Source organism: Astatotilapia calliptera, chromosome 22 (genome assembly GCF_964374335.1).
Source record: "Astatotilapia calliptera chromosome 22, fAstCal68.1, whole genome shotgun sequence".
In the NCBI taxonomy this organism is placed as follows: Eukaryota; Metazoa; Chordata; class Actinopteri; order Cichliformes; family Cichlidae; genus Astatotilapia; species Astatotilapia calliptera.
The window spans coordinates 26,089,393-26,110,581 of NC_137442.1; the positions used below are offsets into that span (position 1 = coordinate 26,089,393).

Here is a 21,189-nt window from a genome sequence, read left to right on the forward strand (position 1 = left end):
TCTTTGCACTGTAAACCATTTTTATTGTTCCATAAGCATTATTTGACCATTTGTTCTACACTGGATGGCATTAAATTGGCCTCCAGTAACACTGTGAGGAATTTTGGAGTTGTTTTTGACCAGGCTATGTCCTTCAGTGTGCACATTAAATAAAAAATATTTGCACTGAGAAAGAGAGCCATATGTCTCCCATACCAGCTTCTCTTCGTTGGCTCCATGTTAAATCCAGAATCAAATTTAAAATTGTTCCTTACATACAAAGGTCTAAAATAATCAGGCCCCACCTTATCATAATGGTTAATGTACAGGTTCTTATATGGGACTTGTCTACTGTACCTGAGCACACCAAGTGCTTTACCCAACTTGCCTCATTCACCCAAGCACTTTTTAATGCTGTTTTTAAGTGCTTTCAAATGTTCACTCATTCATCCTCAGATGGATGCTTCAGGGAGCAACAAGATCCTCTCATCAAGATCTCCCATCCCAACAATGGACTCTTCTCACTGTTGAGGTCTGGGAAGCGCTTCCGCTCCTTTAAGGCCAAAACAGAGAGAATGAGGAGGAGCTTCTTCCCCCAGGCTATTCGATTCGGGCCCTGAACCAGGTGTAGGACTGGACTCTCCCCACACACATTACATCACTATAAGACTGGACTCTCACACACATCACCACACGCACTCTGGTTTTTCTTCATGCACACTTCCTATAATTTATAATCTCTTTCTGCTATTTGCACATTTTTTTACTGTAAATTTCTAAGTTAAATCTGTAAATTTTGTATAACCTGTGTATTGTAAATACTGTAAAACCACTGTCATTTAATGGTCGGGCATTGCATTGCACAGCTACAAGCATTTCACCTCATGTCTTACTGTGTATGGTTGTGTGTGTGTGACAAATAAAATTTGAATTTGAAGATATTTGGCATGCAGATTGTAATCAAACCACCAACCTTCCACCACCTGAGCTACAGCCACCGCAAATGGACATTTAAAAAGTAGAATGGGAAACAAAGCTTTGAATGAATGAATGAATGAATGAAAGCTTTATTTGTCACAAGCAGGTTGCCCTGCAGTGAAATGGGAACCCCCCCCCCCTCCTCTGCACAAAAAAGCACATGAATGTCCACAGCACAACATTGTGGAAGACATGACAAGCCACAGGGATGGGTAGGAGATGAGGAGTAACCCCAGGCAACACAGCAGCCATCCTGCAACGGCGCCGTTTCCAGCGCGGGCCCAGACCCGCCTCGTGTTCCCAGGGGGCAACAAGCATCGAAGGCGTTGGAAAGGGAGGGGGGATGAGTGAGTGCTTATCAGTGTAAGTGTATGTGTGTGCGTGTCCATAGTTCAGCTTCTTCTGTGGAAGAATCCAGCAGATGGCCGCTCCTCCCTGAGCCGGTTTCTGCTGAAAATTTCTTCCTGTTAAAAGAGTTTTTCCTTTCCACCGCCACACCAAGTGCTTGCTCAAGGATCATCTGATTGTTTAGGTTTTCTCTATTTTATCAAAGGGTCTTTACCTTACAATATGAAGCACCTTGAGGGGACTGTTATAATTATGTTTCTGAGTAAAATCAGCTGCTCTGTTCTCAGCACACCTGTGCATGTCTCTACAACGTGCTGCCAACACCAGCCCATTCATATGAATGTGCTGTAGCCAGACTAATAAATCCTGGGTTGATTTATTAAGCTGATAACCAATTTCATGTGACCTCCTGTCCTGACTGATGATGTTAGATTAGAGAAACCATCTGAAAAAAAAACTTACTTCTTATTACAACTAGGTGTCAAACAAATCCAGGTGAGACATCCTGTAATATGAAAGTTTTTTTTTTAAAATTATTAAAAAACACCAGTGACATGTCAGCTGACATCTGATGAAGAAAGAAACTGAATCAGGCAATTCTGATATATTTTATTAACAATCAACTTAACTTTGCTTCTTAGTTTCAAAGTAAAAATTTTAATCGTACATCTTTTAATCTGAAAGTCAAAGACTGGCCCCAAGGTGGCAGACTCTTCATCTGTGAGCAGCTGCTTTAAATGAACCCTTTAGAGTAAGAATATGACATCATCAGAAAGGGACACGAACCTGTCAGGGTTCAGTAACAATGACTGAGGGTTCAGAAAAAGGATATATTTTATTTATAAACATTGTATTTTATATGACCTACTGAAAAAGTAAAAGAAAGCTTCAGAATAACCATGAGCATAAGAGCCCACAGGTTTTTCAAGATGGCTGCCAAGTGGTGAGCCTGGAGGTTTGATTCAGGAAGAAATCGATGAGGACAGAGTAAGATCTTATCCAATCACCAATCAAACACATTGACTGTCTTTAAAAACACAAATGGGTACACGGATTCTGCTGTGTGCTGACTGGCTGGAATGTCACTGTGACGTCATCTGTTTCTAAAACATTAAAACTGTCTCTGGCAACGCAGTGAAATGATTAGTTGATTGGCTCGTAGGAGGCTGAGGATGCTCCCTTGCTTTTACGGATGCAGAGCCAGATTCCACCAACCAGCAGGATGATCATGGGAATTCCCAGACCAACTGCCATGATGGCAACAACCAGAGGAGAGAAGGAGTCAACAGGCGGTGACCCAACACCCACCAGCAGTGTCCTGGAGGAGTAAGGAGGAGATGAGAGCTGATCGGCTGAGAGTAAGAGATGAAACAACAAAGAAATAACAACAAGCCTACCAGCTGAGGAAGCGTGTGACGTTGTAGAATGGTTCCCCCGCCAGGCCAAAGCTCACATTCAGTGCCATGCTCTTTGGATCTGAGAAGAAGCCTCGGATCAGACCGGACGAAGCCGTCACCATCGACCCACTCTGAGCCCGCGGCACCGAGTGACGGCATGGCGTGGCATCTTCCATAGCTGGCCGTGCCTGACGGTACGCCACTGGCTTCCACAGTGCATAACCCAGAACATCAGAACTGCCATTCACTGATGACACCCATTGAGAAACCTGAGGGGTCAGAGGTCAATACAGGACATTCAGTCAAACTTTACTCAAACTACATTGTAGACAGAATGAGCAGGACCAGAAACATATGGAAGAAAAATCAAAGTCATACTCCCGCCCACACCAACAGGGCCACTGTCTACAGTAAAAAAAATCTATCGAAATATATTTCTGTGACTCAACATCAAAACCTCATTTGATGTGAGAAAATATTCAAAGATCCAATCTGTGTTTGGCCAACAAGAGAAAACCCATTTTCAGCAGCATTTCAGCAGGATAGAGCACTCTTTTCTTCTGCAGGGAAGCTTAAAACAAGGTGGAGCAAACCTCCAAACCAGCCCCCGAGACTAAAGGAGTCCATCTGCGCACACAACCCTGGATGTGTGCGCAGGGTTGTGTGCACACATCCAGGGTTGTGGCAGGTTATTGGTCGAGTAGGTCGTCACACTGGATGTCCCGCTGAGTTTATGTCTAATCACTGACTGGGTCTGTCGTCAAACAGCACACCATACTCAATTCAGACCACATTAATTCATAATAAAAAATAAATGTAGTTAATGATGGGCCAGATTTCTCATTTTGGGTGGTACATTTATTGAATTTAACATGATATTTAAAGGGTCCTTATCATTCATTGGTTTAGGGATAAGTCTTTTGATGAGGATGATTTCCTCCAAGAAGAAAATAAAATGATGTCAGAACAAGAAGAAGAACATAACGCACAGCACAAAGCTACCTTGAATATCGATGGCGTATACTCATCGTCGATTGATTGGTAAACGTCGACTGTGCTTAAAGGATAAGCTTCCCCTACTGCATGCATCTCCAACAGGAACCTGGACTGAGTGGCTCGGGCCGGTATGCCATCCAACCACACCTCCAACTGGGAAGAGTTAACAGAGTGCAGGAGGTGCGGCCATGCCTCTCCCCGCCCCTCAGAGTCAAAAACCGACAGCTGAAATAAAAATAATGACTGTCAGCGTATCGATCATTTTTGAATACTGATTTCACTGTGCTCGGCAACAGACTTGAAGGCAGAGCGAGCCATTGGTGAAGGAGGCATCGGTGCCACAGAGAAGCGCCATGGGTTCGGACAGGTTGATGGGGTTCCAGGTGAAGTTCTGCAGGTCGTATGGAGGGAAGAGGTCAGAGGTCGGCTCAGCCGTGTCGTTCACATCGTCATACTCCAACAGCTGAGAGAAAAAAAAAAGTTTAAGGTTAGATGTATCCAGACATACCCTAAAGATTTAAGGTGGACTGAGCTTGTTCTGACCCGGCTGAAGACGACAGCACTGCTGTACATCAAGCTGCTCTCTGGCTCCACTTTCAGGCTGCCGCTGGTGTTGCGAGCCACAAACTCAGGCCAGTTCACCTGGGACACAAAGCACACCCAAGGTCAGAATATTATGAACAGTCATGTGACTGTCACACATATATCAACATTAGGGTGTCAAGAATGTTACAAACAACAGAAATTACTTAAACTATTTATTTATTTTAATTTTTAATTTAATTACTTTTATTTTATTTTAAAAGGTTGGGCTCAAGTGTTTAGCCCCTTCTTTCGGCAACATTTATCCTCCAGCTGTGAGCCCATAGCCCCACAGCCCCGCCAATGACAGGCTTATGGACAGACCCTGGGGTTCCCAAGAAGTCTCTGTGCCCTCTCAGCTGAGTTCTCCTGATATACTTTCACATTAAAAAGTAAAAAGTCTCAGTAAAAAGGAAATCCTAGGGTCTGCTAATGAAACGTACAAATGCCTGATAAGTGAGAGGAATAAAAGGCACACTGATGTTATCGGCTTGTTAACTGTGGCTCAGTGTGTGGGCAGCAGGACCAAAAAGGACACTGAGTCTGAAGCACACTGGATAATGCAGGACAGGCTCATGTTCCCAGGTTCAGAACTGATTACCTGTACAGTTTGTATGCTCTGACTATGAGCCCCACCCACGATGTGGATCTCAGTTCGTCTATAATTTGGAATTTGGGCCTAATTATTATTTGGTAAATACCTATTCATACATGCGTAAGTGCTTTCTATCTATTATTCACACTCCAATGAACACATCAGAACCAACTTGGGGTCTTTCCCAAGGATATTTAGCAATTAGACTGGAGCAGCCAGGGATCGAACAACCAACCTTCCAATCAGTAGATCCTCTAGCTCAGGAGGTAGAGCAGATCTTCCATCATCTTTTAATCATTATTATTAAGTGAACAGTGTTTGTCAGGGACAGATTTATTAAAATCAATGCAGCTCTTAAGATTAAAATAAATAAATAAAATAAATAAAAATCACCCTCTCAGTAGGCTGAGGCTTTTCATCCATTTTTTCATTTTATCAGAAGTATATTTTTTATTCTCACAAAGCTGGCCGTTCGCACTCGGTTTCACTTGATTGTTTACGCCCTTTCTGAAACTTTTCTCTGTCCGATGACATCACACTGAGTTTACCGACTTCCTGTCCATACCTGCACTTCAGAAGAAGTTGAGTTGGTGTGGATGAGCAGCAGCGTTGGCGCCCCCTGGCTACAGAACAGGAAATGCAGCGTGTCATTGTCTCCCACGGCTCTCACATGCAGCAGGTCACCAGCTTGAGGGGTTGAATGTGAGCTGGGGTATAACTGGATTGAAATCTGCAAGACAGAAGAAGCAAACCTACTCAGAGCATTTCATCTTTTCTACAGCCATTGGTCTCATCTTGCTGAATATTTTTTCCCTTTATTGAATAGTACTGAGTACAAAAAAGGGCATTTTTTTTTTAGCAAAAATGTTCATTAAATTATGCAAACAGCAAAAGATATAAAAAAAAAATCACTATGGGATAAAACCATGGAAGGCCCAATTTATTTTGTTTTTGATTATTTCATTTAAGTGTAAAAAAGAAATTGTAATTTTGATGAGATAAACATCTGTGCCGATTATGGCCTGGAAGTTCCGAGCTCAAAATGGGAGACACCCCCTGGGGTGCTGGAGAAAGGCCGAGGTAAGATCCTGTGGCACTTCCAGATACAGACAGACAAAATGGTGGTGGCTCCCCAACCAGACATAGTGGTGGTAGACAAACTGAAGAAAACGGCCATAGTGATAGATGTAGCGATACCGAATGAAAGCAACATAAGGGAGAAGGAACATGAGAAGCTGCAGGAGTACCAAGGGCTCAGAGAAGAGCTCGAGAAGATGTGGACGGTGAAGTTAACAGTCATCCCGGTGGTAATCGGAGAACTAGGTGCATTGACTCCCAAGCTAGACTAGGGGATCCAGCAGATCCCAGGAACGACATCCGAGATATCTGTCCAGAAGAGCGCAGTCCTAGGAACAGCTAAGATACTGTGCAGGATCCTCAGCGTCCGCATCACTGTTTTATTTGTGCCGCTCCAAAAACTTGTTTGTTAGTGCCTTCATTGTTTTAACACACAAAACAAAACAACCAACTACACTAGTCAACACAACACATTAACTACACACTCCAAATATGCCACATCTTAGAAATCTCTCACATCTCAAATTCAGTATCCGATGGCGCGATATGGCAGCCTGGCTTCTGTCAGTCCGCCCCAGGGCAGCTGTGGCTACAACGGTAGCTGCCTCCACCAGTGTGTGAATGTGAGAGTGAATGAATAGTGGAATTGTAACGCGCTTTGGGTGCCTTGAAAAGCGCTATATCAATCCAATCCATTATTATTATTATTATTATTATTTCTCTTTCGCTCGCTCTCTCACCTCGTCACTCCCCTCTTCCTAAACAACTAAACCCCACGTGGTGCCATATAATTTTTTTTATGGTCGACGTGGTACATTTTTCGACCAATAGGAAAGGGTTTTCTTTTTTGCACTGTGCTTCGACATTTTTTACCGTTTTATTCGCACACTGAACATGATGATAGTATTCAGTAAAGAGCATTGTGTATATATACACAGAATATATTCTTTTATCATAACTCTGGTTTATTACTGCTATATAGTTTGAAGTCCGAAGTTTCAACACAAGTTGAAATGGATACTCATCATTCTTTGCTGCCATGTCATCTGAAATCGGTCATGTGATTTGGATTTGCATGTCCGTTGACCCCAGAGGGTTAATACCACTCACCTTTGTTCCATTTCCAGAGTGTAACAGTCAAACCACCTGTGTTAAAATCTAAAAATGCCCATGGTGTTGATTCAAAATGTGATCTAGCACAATTATGGCCATCGGTTGCTACTGAAAACAAGAAATAAAGCCAGTCAGCGCTATGGACTGAACCATTTTTTAATGGTGGAGGGGGGTTACACTATGCAATATATTCAGTTTTAGAATTTATATTCAATGTTAATAGTAGGTAGATCCACGCATTAATGGCTGAAAGCTCCGCCTCCCATTCTACTTGTAAATAATCTAGGAAGCACAAGTAAGCCACAGTCTGTAGGATGACATGGTACTATAAGGTCATTAAGAAGAGTCCTTATTATTCAAGACCGTGTAGCATGTGAGGAGCAGGATTTTCAATTCAATTCTGGATTTAACAGGGAGCCAGTGAAGGGAAGCCAATATAGAAGAAATATGCTCTCTTTCTAGTCTCGGTCAGCACTCTTACTGCAGCATTTTGGATCAACTGAAGGTTTTTCTGGGAGTTTTTAGGACATCTTGAGAATAACGAATTACAGTAGTCTAGCCCAGAAGTAATAAATGCATGAACAAGTTTTTCAGCATCTCTGAGACATGGTATTTCTGATTTTAGAGATATTGCACAAATCAGAAAGTATTTATACATATTTGTTTAATATGTGCATTAAAGAACATGTCCTGGCCAAAAATGACTCCAAGGTTCCTCACAGCGTTACTGGAGGCCAAGGTAATGCCATCCAGAGTAGTCATCTGGTTAGATACCATGTTTTCAGATTTTCAGGGCCAAGTGCAATAACCTCAGTTTTATCTGAATTTACAAGCAGAAAATCAAATCAAATCAAATCACTTTTATTGTCACATCACATGTGCAGGTACATTGGTACAGCACATGTGAGTGAAATTCTTGTGTGCGAGCTTCACAAGCAACAGAGCTTCACAAGCAACAGAGTTGTGCAAAATACAATAATGTAAACAAGCAAAATACAAGAATGGCTACATCTGAAACTAATAAATATATGTACAATATATAATAGTACATGCATTTCTGGATGTGTATACTAAATATTTTTCTACGTGTGTGTGTGTGTGTGTGTGTGTGTGTGTGTGTGTGTGTGTATACATATTTTACAAATTAAATAGAGTAAACAATAAATAAAATATATAAAATAAAATATACAGAGTGAGACGTGCAAAACAGTGGCGTTACTGTACAGTAACGTAAATTAGAGATCATCCAGGTCTCTATGTCTTTTAGATATTCCTGCAGTATAATTAATTGGTTATCTGCCTTCATGGATAGATAAAGTTGGGTGTCATCTGCATAATGTTAAAAATGTATATTAACACCTACAGCATGCGCTAATCACTGTAATAAAATATTATTGTCAACAATATTGAATAAAGGACTGAGGCCTAGCAGGAAAGGCACAGAATGAGTCCACTGTCAGAGGCAATAAGACACAAAGATTGTAACCTTTGCCACTTCTTTACTGTGATAAGCCCTGAAATCTGACTGAAACTACAACTACTGTTTAAAACATTTTGGAGATAAAAGGAAGGTTGGAAAATGGCCTGTAATTAGCTAACACAGCGGGTCGAAAGATGGCTTTTTAAGTAATGGTGTACCTACTGCCAGCTTGAAGGCCTGTGGTTTGCTGATTATATTTAAAATTGAAACATTAATTAATGATAGAAGCAATCATGTAGGAATGGGGTCTAAAAGACATGTTGGTGGTTTGGAAAAAGTAATTACTGAAGTTAACTCAGAAAAAGGAAAAAAAGAATAAATATCAGTGGCAGTGAAAGTAGCTGTACGTGTACATTTAAAATTATTTTAACTGTAGGACAAGCAGTTAAGGAAGTTTCATTAAGAAAAGAAAAACCTGATAGGTGTCTCCCCAAAAGTTGATTCTGTTTATCTGGACGTGGCATTTCAGTGGGAGAAACGTTTCGTCACTCATCCAAGTGACTTCTTCAGTCTCAGCTGTCTGCAGGTTTCGCCAATCTTACAAACAGTACATTTGCATAATGACTGAAACTAGCCCACTGAAAGAACAATGGGCTGGGAGGTCAGTTCCCTGATCATTAATATGTAAATTCTCATGACCATTAATCAGCAACCACTGATCAGTGGACACTTATCAAAGGGACCATGAGTACCACTCACAAAGAGTTGGGGAATGGCTGCAATCACTGCATTGTAAGATGGCAAAAGATGTACCCTTAGCCCCCCTCTTGGATTCAGAGATGGCCTTTCCCTTTTCACATAAACTACACAAAGACACAGCCTTAAGAAACAAGTGCGCCTCAACTGTTTAATACTCCTGACACATACAGGATCACTATGGGATTTCACTTAGGCAATGGTTGTCCTTCTCTACTGGATCCGCTGGAGCTTTCTTTAGGTGCCTTCCTAGCTTGATCCCATTTATCAATGGCTTTTGATCAGTGGGCTTTGAGCAGTTGTTGTTGATCAATGGTCATGAGATTAAAAACCAAGGAACTGACCTCACAGCCCATGACTTGCCACTGGTGCTAGTTTCAGTCATTATGCAAATGTACTGTTTAAGGTTGGGGAAACCTGCAGACAGCTGAGACTGAAGAAGTCACTTGGATGAGTGACGAAACGTTTCTCCCACTGAAAACGTCCAGATGAACAAAATCAAACTTTCTGAGATTTATTTACCTTGATGATTGAGCATGCATCAAGACTGATAGATGTCTCAGTTACTGAAAGGATTCCAACTGCTCTCTGATTGGAGGACCACATGCGGTTCTACCCGCTGCGCCTCTTTACGACTCTATTCAAAACAATCGGGAAACAGCTAATCGATCACACGATACAACCTTAATCCCGGGTCTATAGCCCTCAGCTGAGCTGAGCAGCTACCAAACAAGCCTCCGTCACTTCCGGCTTCCCCTTCTGGCCCTCACGCTCTCAGCCGGTTCGGAGCCGGTTCCGGCTTCACCTGTGAACTCACCTGTCTGCGTCCGGGCTCCGCGGAGCACGTTACAGTGACGATCCACAGCACGAGAACCACGTACAGTCCGCCACTCCACGCGCTCCCCGCTGCCATCGTCTCTGCTCGGTCTTTGATCACATGATCCGCTGGTTCCCTGAAGTCAGCTGACCTGGCTGCTCGTAGTGTCAGAAAGAGATCAGCCAACCAGAGCTGAGCTCAGACTAACCCAGTCATGGGCTGAACTGCGCAGGCAGCAGGTTTATCTCACAGCTTTAAGTTTGTCGATCCTGAGTCGAAACTCCGGCTTTTTTGTTTCAGTCAGAGTTTCAGCTCTGTGAAACTGACCAAAGGCTTATACTGCAGAGTTAACCCCGGGTTTTCTGCACTACGACCGTGGTTCACTTTTTATATATGAATTATACTTCTGCATCAGATCATTGTAACTTACGCCATTTTGCTGTTTCATAATTTAATGAACATGTTTGCTAACCCCCCCTCTTTTCAAACTTTCTTTATTTGAACATAGAGCACAATCATACATAAGAAAGTCCAATCTGGGTGCAGAGTGCTTTCTTTATTCTTTATTTTGTTTAAGAATCAAACTGTGTACAGACAATGGAAACATTAAAGGGAAGAGGCAGAATTTTGCAACACAAAGCCAGAATCTCAAAGCAACTGAGACTAGACCAGCAGCTGCAGAGGCTGCACCTATGACTCCACTTTTATATCCATCTTTGTCGGCAAACTCACCTCCACCATATCAAGGTACAACTTTTGAGCAACTACATTGAGGCAACAAAGAATCCCAGAAAAAGAAAAAAATGTACAACTGGCTAAAGCAACATGAGATTTCAAAACAAACCAGAAAAGATAGAAGAAGCAAGAAGAAGAATCACCTTAGGTCTGTGGGAATGTAAGTGAATGGGAGATTTCCTGGAACCTTGAAAGGAAAACTTCTAAACGAGGACAAAACTGCTGATTGAGAGAGGACTCTGAAAGAGAGTACTGTTACTCTGAATCTCTATCATCAGAAGAGGATGAAGAGGAGGGAGCTGCCTTACCATGAAAATATTATACAAGATCTCAGACACAGATTGAACAACAAGCTTGGAGCTTTCTTCCCAAAATACAGATGCCATTGGGAACTGCACCCACTGGCCAGCTTGTGTATAATCCTTTTAGCCACTGCAACACGAAAGGACTAATTGCCAAACTCCCACCTTTGACAGGAGGAGCTTCAGCTTGGATTTCAGCTCTGAAAGACAACACAGCTGGAGAAATGCATGCCATGTATTGAAGGAGTTGATGTGACCACGAGATTGATGTTGGATGAAGGCATTTCACTCAGAGTGCGGCGACAACTTCAGTCAATTTAGAAATGGACGTGGCAGCACCTTAGTCACCTATCCAAGAACTATAGATTTGAGAACAGAGAGTAGATTCATCCAACTAGGTTTAGATTTATGCCAGGCAAACCATTTAAACCCCATTCTGCACCTTTTAGATATGTTTGTTGTTAATAAAATCTCATCACAAGCTAATTAAAAATCACCTCGTATCATCGCATAGTCAGTGGTGAATTCTGTCTACAGTTCCCTTAATTATTACAATTGATGTCTGATGCAAAAAAATATGTTTTTGTTCATTGTTGTACCCATAAATAAATGTTAATTAGAATGGATGTTAAAAATATTCAAAACACAGGGAACCAAATGTCCATCTTTATCTGCCTTGTCACACACAAGCTTTTTTTGTTGGTCCTTAACAAACAGAAAAACAGCCTTCCACTTAATGGAGTCCTTACGTCCTCTTGTTTTAAAAGAAATAAATGAAATATAAGTTTTTAACTGAAAGACAGAACGCATTACAAAACAGTCTTTGAAAAAGTTAATGGAGATGGGAGTAAAAAAGTTTGATGCAGAAGTCTTCTGTGTGTTTGTTTCAACTTCAACTATCAGCCCATATCTGAATTAACTTTATTCATTCCTATTCCTTATTGCCTTCCATGTAATTAAGCTTTCCTTCCTAGCCTCGTCAAATCTCAGCCACGGTGCCTTTTTGTGTTTCTCAGTCCCTGGATGTATGGCAGGCTAGCTTATGTTAAAAGTTCTCTTGTATAATAAATACCGATTCGACAGTGTGCAGTCAACTTTTCATTTTTTCGATTCCTCAACACACATGGCACAGAGCATGTTACACACCATAAACAATCCCACTCTAAACAATAGGTAGGAACAAAATGGCATAAAAAACTTAAACGTTACAAAGTTTATAAACTCAGGCAAGTGATAATGAAATTATTAAATATTAAAATTTAAAGCTCACAATCTTTTTTTTTTTTTTTTTTAAATGGACACTTCTTAAAAAGCTGATTCAAATAAAAACATTACCTTCAGCTTTTCAGTAGCAAGCTAAAGATGTTGCACCTAGGTTCAACTGTTTATCGAAACATCAGGTGGGGATGGTGTTAAAGTGTGAAAACCCAAGCCCCTGAGTATGAGGAAAATTCTTTTACAGCTAAGCATGTAAAGACAGAGATAATTGTAAGCTTCTTTGTTGGCAGAATGAAAAATAAAACTAAACCAGGTTTACAATCTCATAAAAAACCTAAAAGTACATCACGCAGGTTTCAAAGGTAACTTTATTAACTGTTGTTACAGTTCACTGAGTCAACTAGTCCCCATCCATACACACAAACACACACACGCACACACACAGAGGAAGAGAGACTGACGTGGATCTAGAGTGATGCGGACAGATGTGGGTCTACTCAGCTCCCTGTCCTCCCATCTGCTCCTCTTTGTTCTTCTTCTTGTGACCAGAGACGATGTCATCAATACGCAGCAACAAGATGGCCGTCTACAAACACAGCAGTATCATCAGTATCAATCACACTACTGATCAGTAATCATTGATATCAATCACACATCAGGATGTACTGCTGTGTGGGAAGTTCTGACCTCGACGGCGGTCTTGTAGGTCTGAGCTTTGACAGCGAATGGCTCCCAGATCCCAAGAGCTGACATGTCGGACAGACAGCCACTCTCACCGTCCACACCCCAACACACACTGTTATCCTGAGTGTGTTTGGCCTGAACACACACACACAAATACAAACAACTGACTTCTCAACAACACACACGTTAAATAAAGTTTTATTGCTGTTACCTCATTTGCTTACCCTCAGTGATGTCAGAACACGGATGGTGGAGGCACCACAGTTCTGGATCAATGTTCGGGGGATAACCTCGAGCGCCTGAGCTACAGCACGGTATGGCCACTGTTCGACACCGGTGAGAGCACGGGAACGCTCCGTCAGGTGCTTCGACACCGCCATCTCCACTGCGCCACCGCCTGGCAACAGGAAGGGGTCGAGCAACACATTACGGCACACCTGCATGGCGTCCTGCAGGTTCCTCTCCACTTCCTGTGGACAGAGACAGTGTTAACCAATCCTTGGATTTACCAATCACCTCACTGACTGATTGATTGATCGACCACCGCTCACCGCCAAGATCTCCTTGCTTGCCCCCCTCAGCAAGATGGTGCAGGCTTTGGGGTCTTTGCACTCAGTGATGAAGGTAAAGTACTCATCTCCGATCTTCTTCACCTCAAACAGCCCAGCTCCAACGCCCATGTCCTCCTCACGCAGCTCGTCCGTCCGACTCACAATCCGGGCGCCGCACGCCCTGAGAGAGAAACAGTTATTTACAGCTCGCTAAAACTTCCTGTCTGAGGAGCAGAACGCTGATTGGCTGCTGCGTACCTCGCAATGCGGTTATTGTCAGTCTTCCTGACGCGACGGATGGCGGTGATGTTAGCTTTCACCAGGTAATGTTGAGCGAGATCTGACAGGAAACGGGAAGTAAATGCTACGCTGTTATTTTGTTTCAGGCATTGACCTCAGAGGACTTTCCCTTCACGTTTGTTCACCATCTTGGTGCTCTGCACCAGCTCCACTCTCTCTGCTGAGCTGCAGCTGACATGTACCTGAGATCCCCTTCTCGGTGAAGAGCAAGTCTGGTTTGAGGCGGATGATGTCCTCACAGAGTTGCTGGATGTACTCTTCCTCCATCTGCAGGATCCGGGCAAAGTCTTCCTCCTTACTGATCTCGATATCTGTCTGCAGGGGGCGGAGCCACAGACAAACATTAACACAAGTAACACACACACGCAAACAAGTGTAACTACCTCTGTGTGTGTGTGTGTGTGTGTGTGTGTGTATCACCTGACTCTCTCCTTTCTTGTACTCAAGCGAGCAATCGAGCAAGACAATTCGTGGGTTCTTGATCATCCTCTTCATCCTTGGGTGCGTCACATCTTTGTTGATCATGACTCCTCTCAGCACGCATGAGTCCTCGATGATTCCACCAGGAACCTGTATGCAGCACACCATCATTGGAAACGGGACAGATAAAACTTTATTAACAAACAACCTGAAGGCAGGCGAGCCAACCCTAGTTTAAAGCGACTGGCCCACAGTGATTCGTACCTTCTCCACCTTGGCGTACTTCTTGATGTCAATCTCTTTGCGACCGCTCTCCTCCAGTTCCACAGTGCGCACGGCGTCCAGCGCAATGTTACAGGCCAGCTCAGACCAGCGGCTCAGAGCTTTGGTGTTAATGGCTGAGTGGACAATCTTCAGCATCATGGAGCGGTCTGACGTGTCCACAGGGGTGCTAGGAGGGGAGGGGGCAAAGTTACACATAGCATAGGACATGGCAACTTCATCGCAGCTGGAACAGCTGTTACCTGATCTCCTTCAGGGTGTCCAACATGTCCTCCAGCGCCCGGCGGTAAGCACTGATGATCACAGTCGGATGCATCTGCTGCTCCAGAAACTGCTCAGCCACTGCCAGCATCTCACCGGCTGAAGGTCACACAGGTGACAGGGAGAGAGAGAGAGTGAGAGAGGGGGGGAGAGAGAGACAAAGACAGGTTTTAGATCAACTGAGAGATCGTGTGATTGTGTGCCACGTTTCTCGTCCTCTTCCTCACCCAGTATGATGACCGAGGTGGTTCCATCTCCCACCTCCTCATCCTGTGTACGGCTGATTTCAATCATCGACTTCGCTGCTGGGTGCTGTACCTGGATCTGTTGCCAAGGAAATGCAGCAGGTGAGGAATCACACGCCTGATTAGATGTTGAATGAGTGTGAGCGTGTGAGTGACTGACCTCTCTGAGGATGGCATTTCCATCATTGGTCATCACGATTCCTCCAGTGGGATCAAGCAGCATCTACATATACACAAACACACACAGGGGCACATGTTAGCATATTAGCATGCCGACAACACTTCTCTTGCTGTGCATGTGCAGAGGGTCTGACCTTCATCATGGCCCTTGGGCCAAGGCAGGTCCTGATGACATCAGCGATGGTCTGAAACGCACAAAGAGATCAAGGGGTCAATCGATCACTCAATCAATCCCAGCGGGTCAGATCAATAGTTCCTATCACCTGTAAGGTTATGGTGAGTCTGTGCTCACGACCCACAGGGGATCTCAGAGTTAGCATGTCATCTGTAACATGTTTCAAAGAGCCAGGTGTACAACTGCTTATTGATTATTATTTAGTCATGCTGATCACACTGGTCTGTGTTAATATGATCAGATTTTATCTGTCACACACAATTTGAGTTCATTTATCCTCCTGCAGTGAATCTATGTAGAGCACTGAGAGACCAGAATGCCAATATTCTGCCAGGATAACTAAAAGTCAATAAAAGCTGGAGCTTCAACAGGTTGTGTGTGTGTGACAATGGTCAATAATGGAGCACACAGGAGCTGGCTCTTTGCTGAGATGTTTGTGATGGTACTCCTGGTCCTTGAGCAGCACCTGGACCAGCCTGAACCGGTCTAGTTATGTGCCGACTCAGTCTCTGAGCATCACCTTTTTGCTTTCTGTGCCACAGCCAGTCCGGCATTCAGAGGAAACACACAGCTCCCCGTTAGTGTCTGACGCTGTTAGCAGAATGAAACCCGTGTACACATTGTTTCAGACTGAACTATCAGCCAATCAGTGAACATGATTATGTCACTGTCAGCACTGTAAACTGCTCTCTGCAGGTGTTTCTTAGGTAAGCCATCAGTGTGCACAGGCTGTGTGTAACACACTAAAATCTAAATCTGAGTTTGACCCGTTCTGCACAAACTCTCTGCTGGTAGGGCTGCTCGATTATGGCAAAAATGATAATCACGATTATTTTCACTGAAATTGAGATCTCGATTATTTGACGATATTTATTTAACCCTTTAAGACCTACTATAGAACCAAATCCGCCAGAGCTCATATTATTTTTTTACATGTTGTAGTGCCATTTGTGGGAGCATTTTAATTTGCTATGCAACTGTTATAGCCCATATTTTAATAATATGTATGCATTAAGTCCATAGTAACTACATTAATTGCAAAAAAGTGCAATAAACTACAAAAAAATTGAAAATCGTTTTTGTTTTTTTTACATATATTTCTACTTGGAGAAATTTAAGAGGTTTATCCCTCAAAACTTTAAATACAAAAAAGTTGCAAAAAATAGTTTACAACAACAGGAAATTTATTTTGAGTGTCTTCATAGTTTTATTTTGGAGATACACCAATTTTTATATACACTGCAGGAAAAACGAAAAAACAATCCTATGATGCAAATTTGCAAAGAAAACAGCAGGTGCATCAAAATAAACTATTTCCAGCACTGCAATTCGAGTTCTAAGCATCCCAGAAACTATTCAGAAAAGTCAAACATGACCAGTATAGGCTTTTAAGGCCTACAAGTAAAAAACTACAATTTCCGCGAAAATGACATCACTTCCGGTTTCGAGCAGGAAATAGCGGACATGCGACAGTTCCGCTGACATCTGTTTCACTGTGGGAAGTGTTACGAACAGCTGATCGGATCGGCAAAGCGTGTTTCTGGAATATTATGTTTTTGTTGCTGCAAGTGCTTTTTATGCAATTTTTGCAAAGCTATATGTGGAAGGAAACCGTGACCGAGGACAAGCTGATGGCATCAGATGTAAGTACAACTCCTCCGGTTTATTGCGCTAGCTTACACGGTTCCGGTTCTACAGGGATTTAAAAATAGTTACACAAAACGGAGCGTGCTGCTCTGACCGGCTTTAAAAGGTTACCAATGACTTTAAAAAATAATATAAAATAGTGTGCAACACCACTGAAGTTTTTTTTACCTCTCTTTTCAGCCAACGGCAGTCACTCTCCTCTCCAAATAACTTCTGCTTAGCTTTCCGAGCTTTCGATCAGCGGTCTCCAACCTTTTTTGCGCCACGGACGGTTTATGCCCGACAATATTTTCACGGACCGGCCTTTAAGGTGTCGCGGATAAACGAGGGAGGGGCTAATAATCGGCTCAGTCATTTTTAATGATCGTTGAAAGATATTTCAGACATGGCGGGGATATATTTTATTATTCTAATGCCCTTCTCTCACTTTGCATCTGGTGTCTGGTCCTGAAACAGCCCAAGTCATTTCAGAAGGAGCTTGGCATGGCTGAAAGCTGTAATCGTGATTAAAATTCGATTAATTGAGCAGCCCTATCTGCTGGTCTGTAGGGTTGTTATGTACGCACACACGCACACAACTAACACATTCATATATGGTAAATGGCCTGTATTTATATAGCACTTTACTAGTCCCTAAGGACCCCAAAGCGCTTTACATATCCAGTCATCCACCCATTCACACACTGGTGATGGCAAGCTACATTGTAGCCACAGCCACCCTGGGGCGCACTGACAGAGGCGAGGCTGCCGGACACTGGCACCACCAGTAGGCAACGGGTGAAGTGTCTTGCCCAAGGACACAACAACCAAGGCTGTCCAAGCCGGGGCTCGAACCGGCAACCTTCCGATTACAAGGCGAACTCCCAACTCTTGAGCCACGATCGCCCCACGATATAGTGTAGGACTGTCAGAAATCTTCATCAGACAGTAACATTTACCTTACTGATAAGTGCATTTTTAACCAATTTGTTTTTGCATTTAGGACAATGTTTTATATAAAAACAATTTAATACCGCATGTGAATGCACTACACATCCTTTGGCAGATGTTTTCTGCAGCTTCTAAACAGAAAGCTAACAAAGCACACAAATTTAAACACCTTTTTTATCTTCTTCAAATTTTACTCTTCTTCATTTATGAGCAAATATATGTATAAATTCAATGACTAAATAATCATAAACACTTGGGTAAAGCTATTCATTATTTTAGTAACTGAGTATTCTATTAATTGCTCAGTGACAAATAAACACGTTCATCCTATTAATTACTAATATTAAATATTCAGGAGATTAAATCTTAGAAATGTATACAATCAGTTTAAACAGCTGTCCAAACACAATGCTTTTATTTTAGTTAAAAAAAACAACAAAAAACTCTATCCAAGCTATGACAGGGTGAAAGGATGGGGACACACTGCATAGGTACTATGGGTTCTACATAGAACCAAGCTAAAAGCATGAGTAGAGGAGCAGAGGAGGCCCTGGCTAACCCAGGCTACTGTCACTGGTGGATTTCCTCAATTAGCCAGACCTGAGGTTTTTTGCTCAGACACAGAACATAATGTTTGTTTGCCTTCTGTGAGTGCACTTGGACACAGCTGCTTATTAAGTAACTAACCAATAACTTTAAGGACAGTGTGAAGCTCATCAAGAAGCTCATTGTGCTATGAGACCAATCCGGTCATGATTCTATTTTTTTTACCCAGCCCAGCTCCTACAAGAAGAGGAGCAGGCCAAGACTGACTACAACCAACAGCTGGAGCACCTGCCAGATTGGACATGTCAGTTACCACGGTAACAAATTTGATAGGCAAGATATATGTCAGCAGTGGTGCGGGGACCGCTGTGCACAGCACCAACACATCGTCTGGATCACAAAGCAGGTTATTCAGTTTGTGACCTAAAGGGCACAGAAGGAAGTGAGCAGAGCCTTGTAGAACAAACGCACCTTTGCTGCATTGATGTTCCCGGTCTGGACTTTACGTCCAGACTCCCTCTTCACGTTCTGGTCTGCAGAGACACAAACACACACAGAAGTTACTGCCCGCATACACGCAGTGCTGTTACTCTTTATTCTTATTCGTACAGTGATGATCCGTTTTCAATAGGCAGAGGTTCCGCCTGAAAAAGAAAACGATCAGTACTGATGATGACTCTTCTCTCTGGATCAATCACAATGATCAGAAACACAATGACATGTTCCTAATGACATAATCAATAAGTGAGTTCACACTAACACAGGTGGAGGATTCCACCTTCACTCCATCACATGAACGCCTGATTTTAGCCTCAAAGGAACCGTTAGCCTGCTAGCTCCGTGTTCATGCTGAGTAACGGGTTAGCTTAAGTTAGCCTATCATCCATCTGCTAACCGGGCTAACATGCTAACGCCGGCCGCGCCCCGCTTTGTGCGTCTCTGGGTTGTTAGCGGATCGAAGGCAGTTCCGAACGGCCTGCGTACGGTTGTCGGTGGTTTTGTAAAAGCTTTGGAGGAAAATAAGAATACTCACTGAGCACTAAAACCTGCTGGCCGATCATTTTCACAGCGCGTGCCGGACAACAGCCTGGAAGCTTCTGGGTGGCACGAGGAGAGAGGAAGGCTCCACCTACAGGGGCAGGCAAACAGCCCGGGTCCGACTAATCAGAGAGAACATTACGTGACAGATAGGCAGATCCACCAATAAACTGAATGAGGCAAAAGTGTCGCCCTTTTATATGGAGACTAAAATCAGCCTTTAGTTTCATATTATTTCCGTGTATTAAAAACTATTTCCGCTAAAAAATAGAGCAGCTTCTACAATAAGCACCATCAGAATTCAGAGTTTTGGACTGAACTTCTAAAATGACATTTTTTGCTTTTTTTAAAGAAACAATTTATGCTCAGGAGCATGGGCGTCTCAGAGCTTTTTCTTACCCTCATCCTACCTACCTATGGTGCGCCGTTTGTAAACTGAAAATGCTGAAATTAGCGGCAACAGTTTTACACATTTAGCTCCAAACCTTATGAAAACATTTTTCGAGTCACTTTTTACAACATTTACGAAAATATTTGTAACGTTTTATATTTCAAACTTTTTGTATTTCAAAATATATTTAATCTAAATACTATATAAAATACAAATTTTACATCTAAATATTATATTTAAATCATCAGATAGTTTCTCAGATAAAAACGGAACATCCAACTGTTGGAGAAATGATGCTGATGGGACACCTGCATTCCAAAAATATAGTGGTTCAAAGATGGCGTCTAAGAGAGTCACTAGGGGGAGTGGACTCGGCTGGTGTTCTATCCAGAAGAGCTGCAATTGCTTGGCGAGTATATGCCGTGCCTCATCCAAATTTCATATGACATATAGATGCAAATCACAAGCTGATTCGTTGGAAGTTTGTTTTTCATGGAGCGGGGTGTTGATGTTTGATATCAGAGCTGAGACTGTAAAAGCGCTCTTTACTGCAGCTGTTGGACAATTTGGCAGACCCCTGCATATCTGGGGTTACGTGAGAAGTCTCACATTTGGGAGGACATGAGAACAAGCAGGGGTGAAGGCTCTGGCTTAATGGGAAGTTCTGTGCACAACCAGAGGATTGAGCTTTTCAACCGAGACTTAAACAACAACCGCAGCTGGATTTATGCATCTATTTATTAAGTGGAATCGCTTGGTATCCTAGACTTAGAAAATGCAACAGACCTAATGTGATCTGCTGTATAAAGTGCTTTGAGCACTCAGAGTAGCCTTCAGTTAGGTCCATATCTATTTGGACACTGACAACTTTTGTTTTGTTACCTGTTTACTGAAATATATTCTAATTATAGTCATATTATAGAAATGACATTTAATTTAGGGTATCCATATTCAATGTGGATGAAGTGTTTAGGAGTTTCTTCTTCTTAATATGTGGCACCCTCTTTTTGAAGGGACCAAACGTTAATGGACAAGTGACTCAACAGCTATTCATAGGCAGGTATGGATAATTTCTTCGCCATGTCATTATCAATTAATTAGTTGATAATGACATGGCGAAGAAATTATCCATACCTGCCTATGAATAGCTGTTGAGTCACTTGTCCATTTACGTTTGGTCCCTTCAAAAAGAGGGTGGATTTGAGGTGTTGTGCTTGCATTTGGAA

At 42.6% G+C, this 21,189-nt stretch overlaps 2 protein-coding genes across 3 annotated transcripts; both read right to left on the reverse strand.

Moving 5' to 3' along the window:
• Positions 1-1,894: 1,894 nt before the first annotated feature.
• Positions 1,895-10,258, reverse strand: glmp (glycosylated lysosomal membrane protein). Of its 2 annotated transcripts, none has more exons than XM_026155716.2 (7): positions 10,059-10,258; positions 5,441-5,605; positions 4,242-4,340; positions 3,997-4,161; positions 3,705-3,923; positions 2,703-2,971; positions 1,895-2,623 (listed from the first exon to the last, which is right to left on the reverse strand). In XM_026155716.2, the coding sequence occupies exons 1-7, from the start codon at positions 10,152-10,154 to the stop codon at positions 2,449-2,451; spliced, it is 1,188 nt and encodes a 395-aa protein (XP_026011501.2). In that variant the 5' UTR covers positions 10,155-10,258; the 3' UTR covers positions 1,895-2,448. The 2 variants fall into 2 exon arrangements, with proteins under 2 accessions (XP_026011501.2, XP_026011502.2); XM_026155717.2 differs by lacking the exon at positions 10,059-10,258 and adding an exon at positions 9,764-9,984.
• Positions 10,259-12,663: 2,405 nt separating this feature from the next.
• Positions 12,664-19,830, reverse strand: cct3 (chaperonin containing TCP1, subunit 3 (gamma)). Its single transcript, XM_026155714.2, has 14 exons — positions 19,568-19,830; positions 19,006-19,067; positions 15,371-15,421; positions 15,217-15,279; positions 15,039-15,135; positions 14,793-14,910; positions 14,533-14,719; positions 14,269-14,418; positions 14,031-14,163; positions 13,807-13,888; positions 13,549-13,729; positions 13,222-13,467; positions 13,001-13,132; positions 12,664-12,899 (listed from the first exon to the last, which is right to left on the reverse strand). The coding sequence occupies exons 1-14, from the start codon at positions 19,593-19,595 to the stop codon at positions 12,807-12,809; spliced, it is 1,623 nt and encodes a 540-aa protein (XP_026011499.2). The 5' UTR covers positions 19,596-19,830; the 3' UTR covers positions 12,664-12,806.
• Positions 19,831-21,189: the final 1,359 nt, after the last annotated feature.

What these genes read in the sequence shown, in the direction of transcription:
- glmp (XM_026155716.2), bottom strand. Translation starts at nt 10,154, where the DNA reads ATGGCAGCGGGGAGCGCGTGGAGTGGCGGACTGTACGTGGTTCTCGTG. An exon ending in CGGAGCCCGGACGCAGACAG is followed by an intron (nt 5,606 to 10,058) that starts GTGAGTTCACAG and finishes TCTGTCTTGCAG; the next exon opens with ATTTCAATCCAGTTATACCC. An exon ending in ATACGCCATCGATATTCAAG is followed by an intron (nt 2,972 to 3,704) that starts GTAGCTTTGTGC and finishes CTGACCCCTCAG; the next exon opens with GTTTCTCAATGGGTGTCATC.
- cct3 (XM_026155714.2), bottom strand. Translation starts at nt 19,595, where the DNA reads ATGATCGGCCAGCAGGTTTTAGTGCTCA. An exon ending in CCAGCAGGTTTTAGTGCTCA is followed by an intron (nt 19,068 to 19,567) that starts GTGAGTATTCTT and finishes GTGTCTCTGCAG; the next exon opens with ACCAGAACGTGAAGAGGGAG. An exon ending in GCCCAAGGGCCATGATGAAG is followed by an intron (nt 15,280 to 15,370) that starts GTCAGACCCTCT and finishes GTGTATATGTAG; the next exon opens with ATGCTGCTTGATCCCACTGG.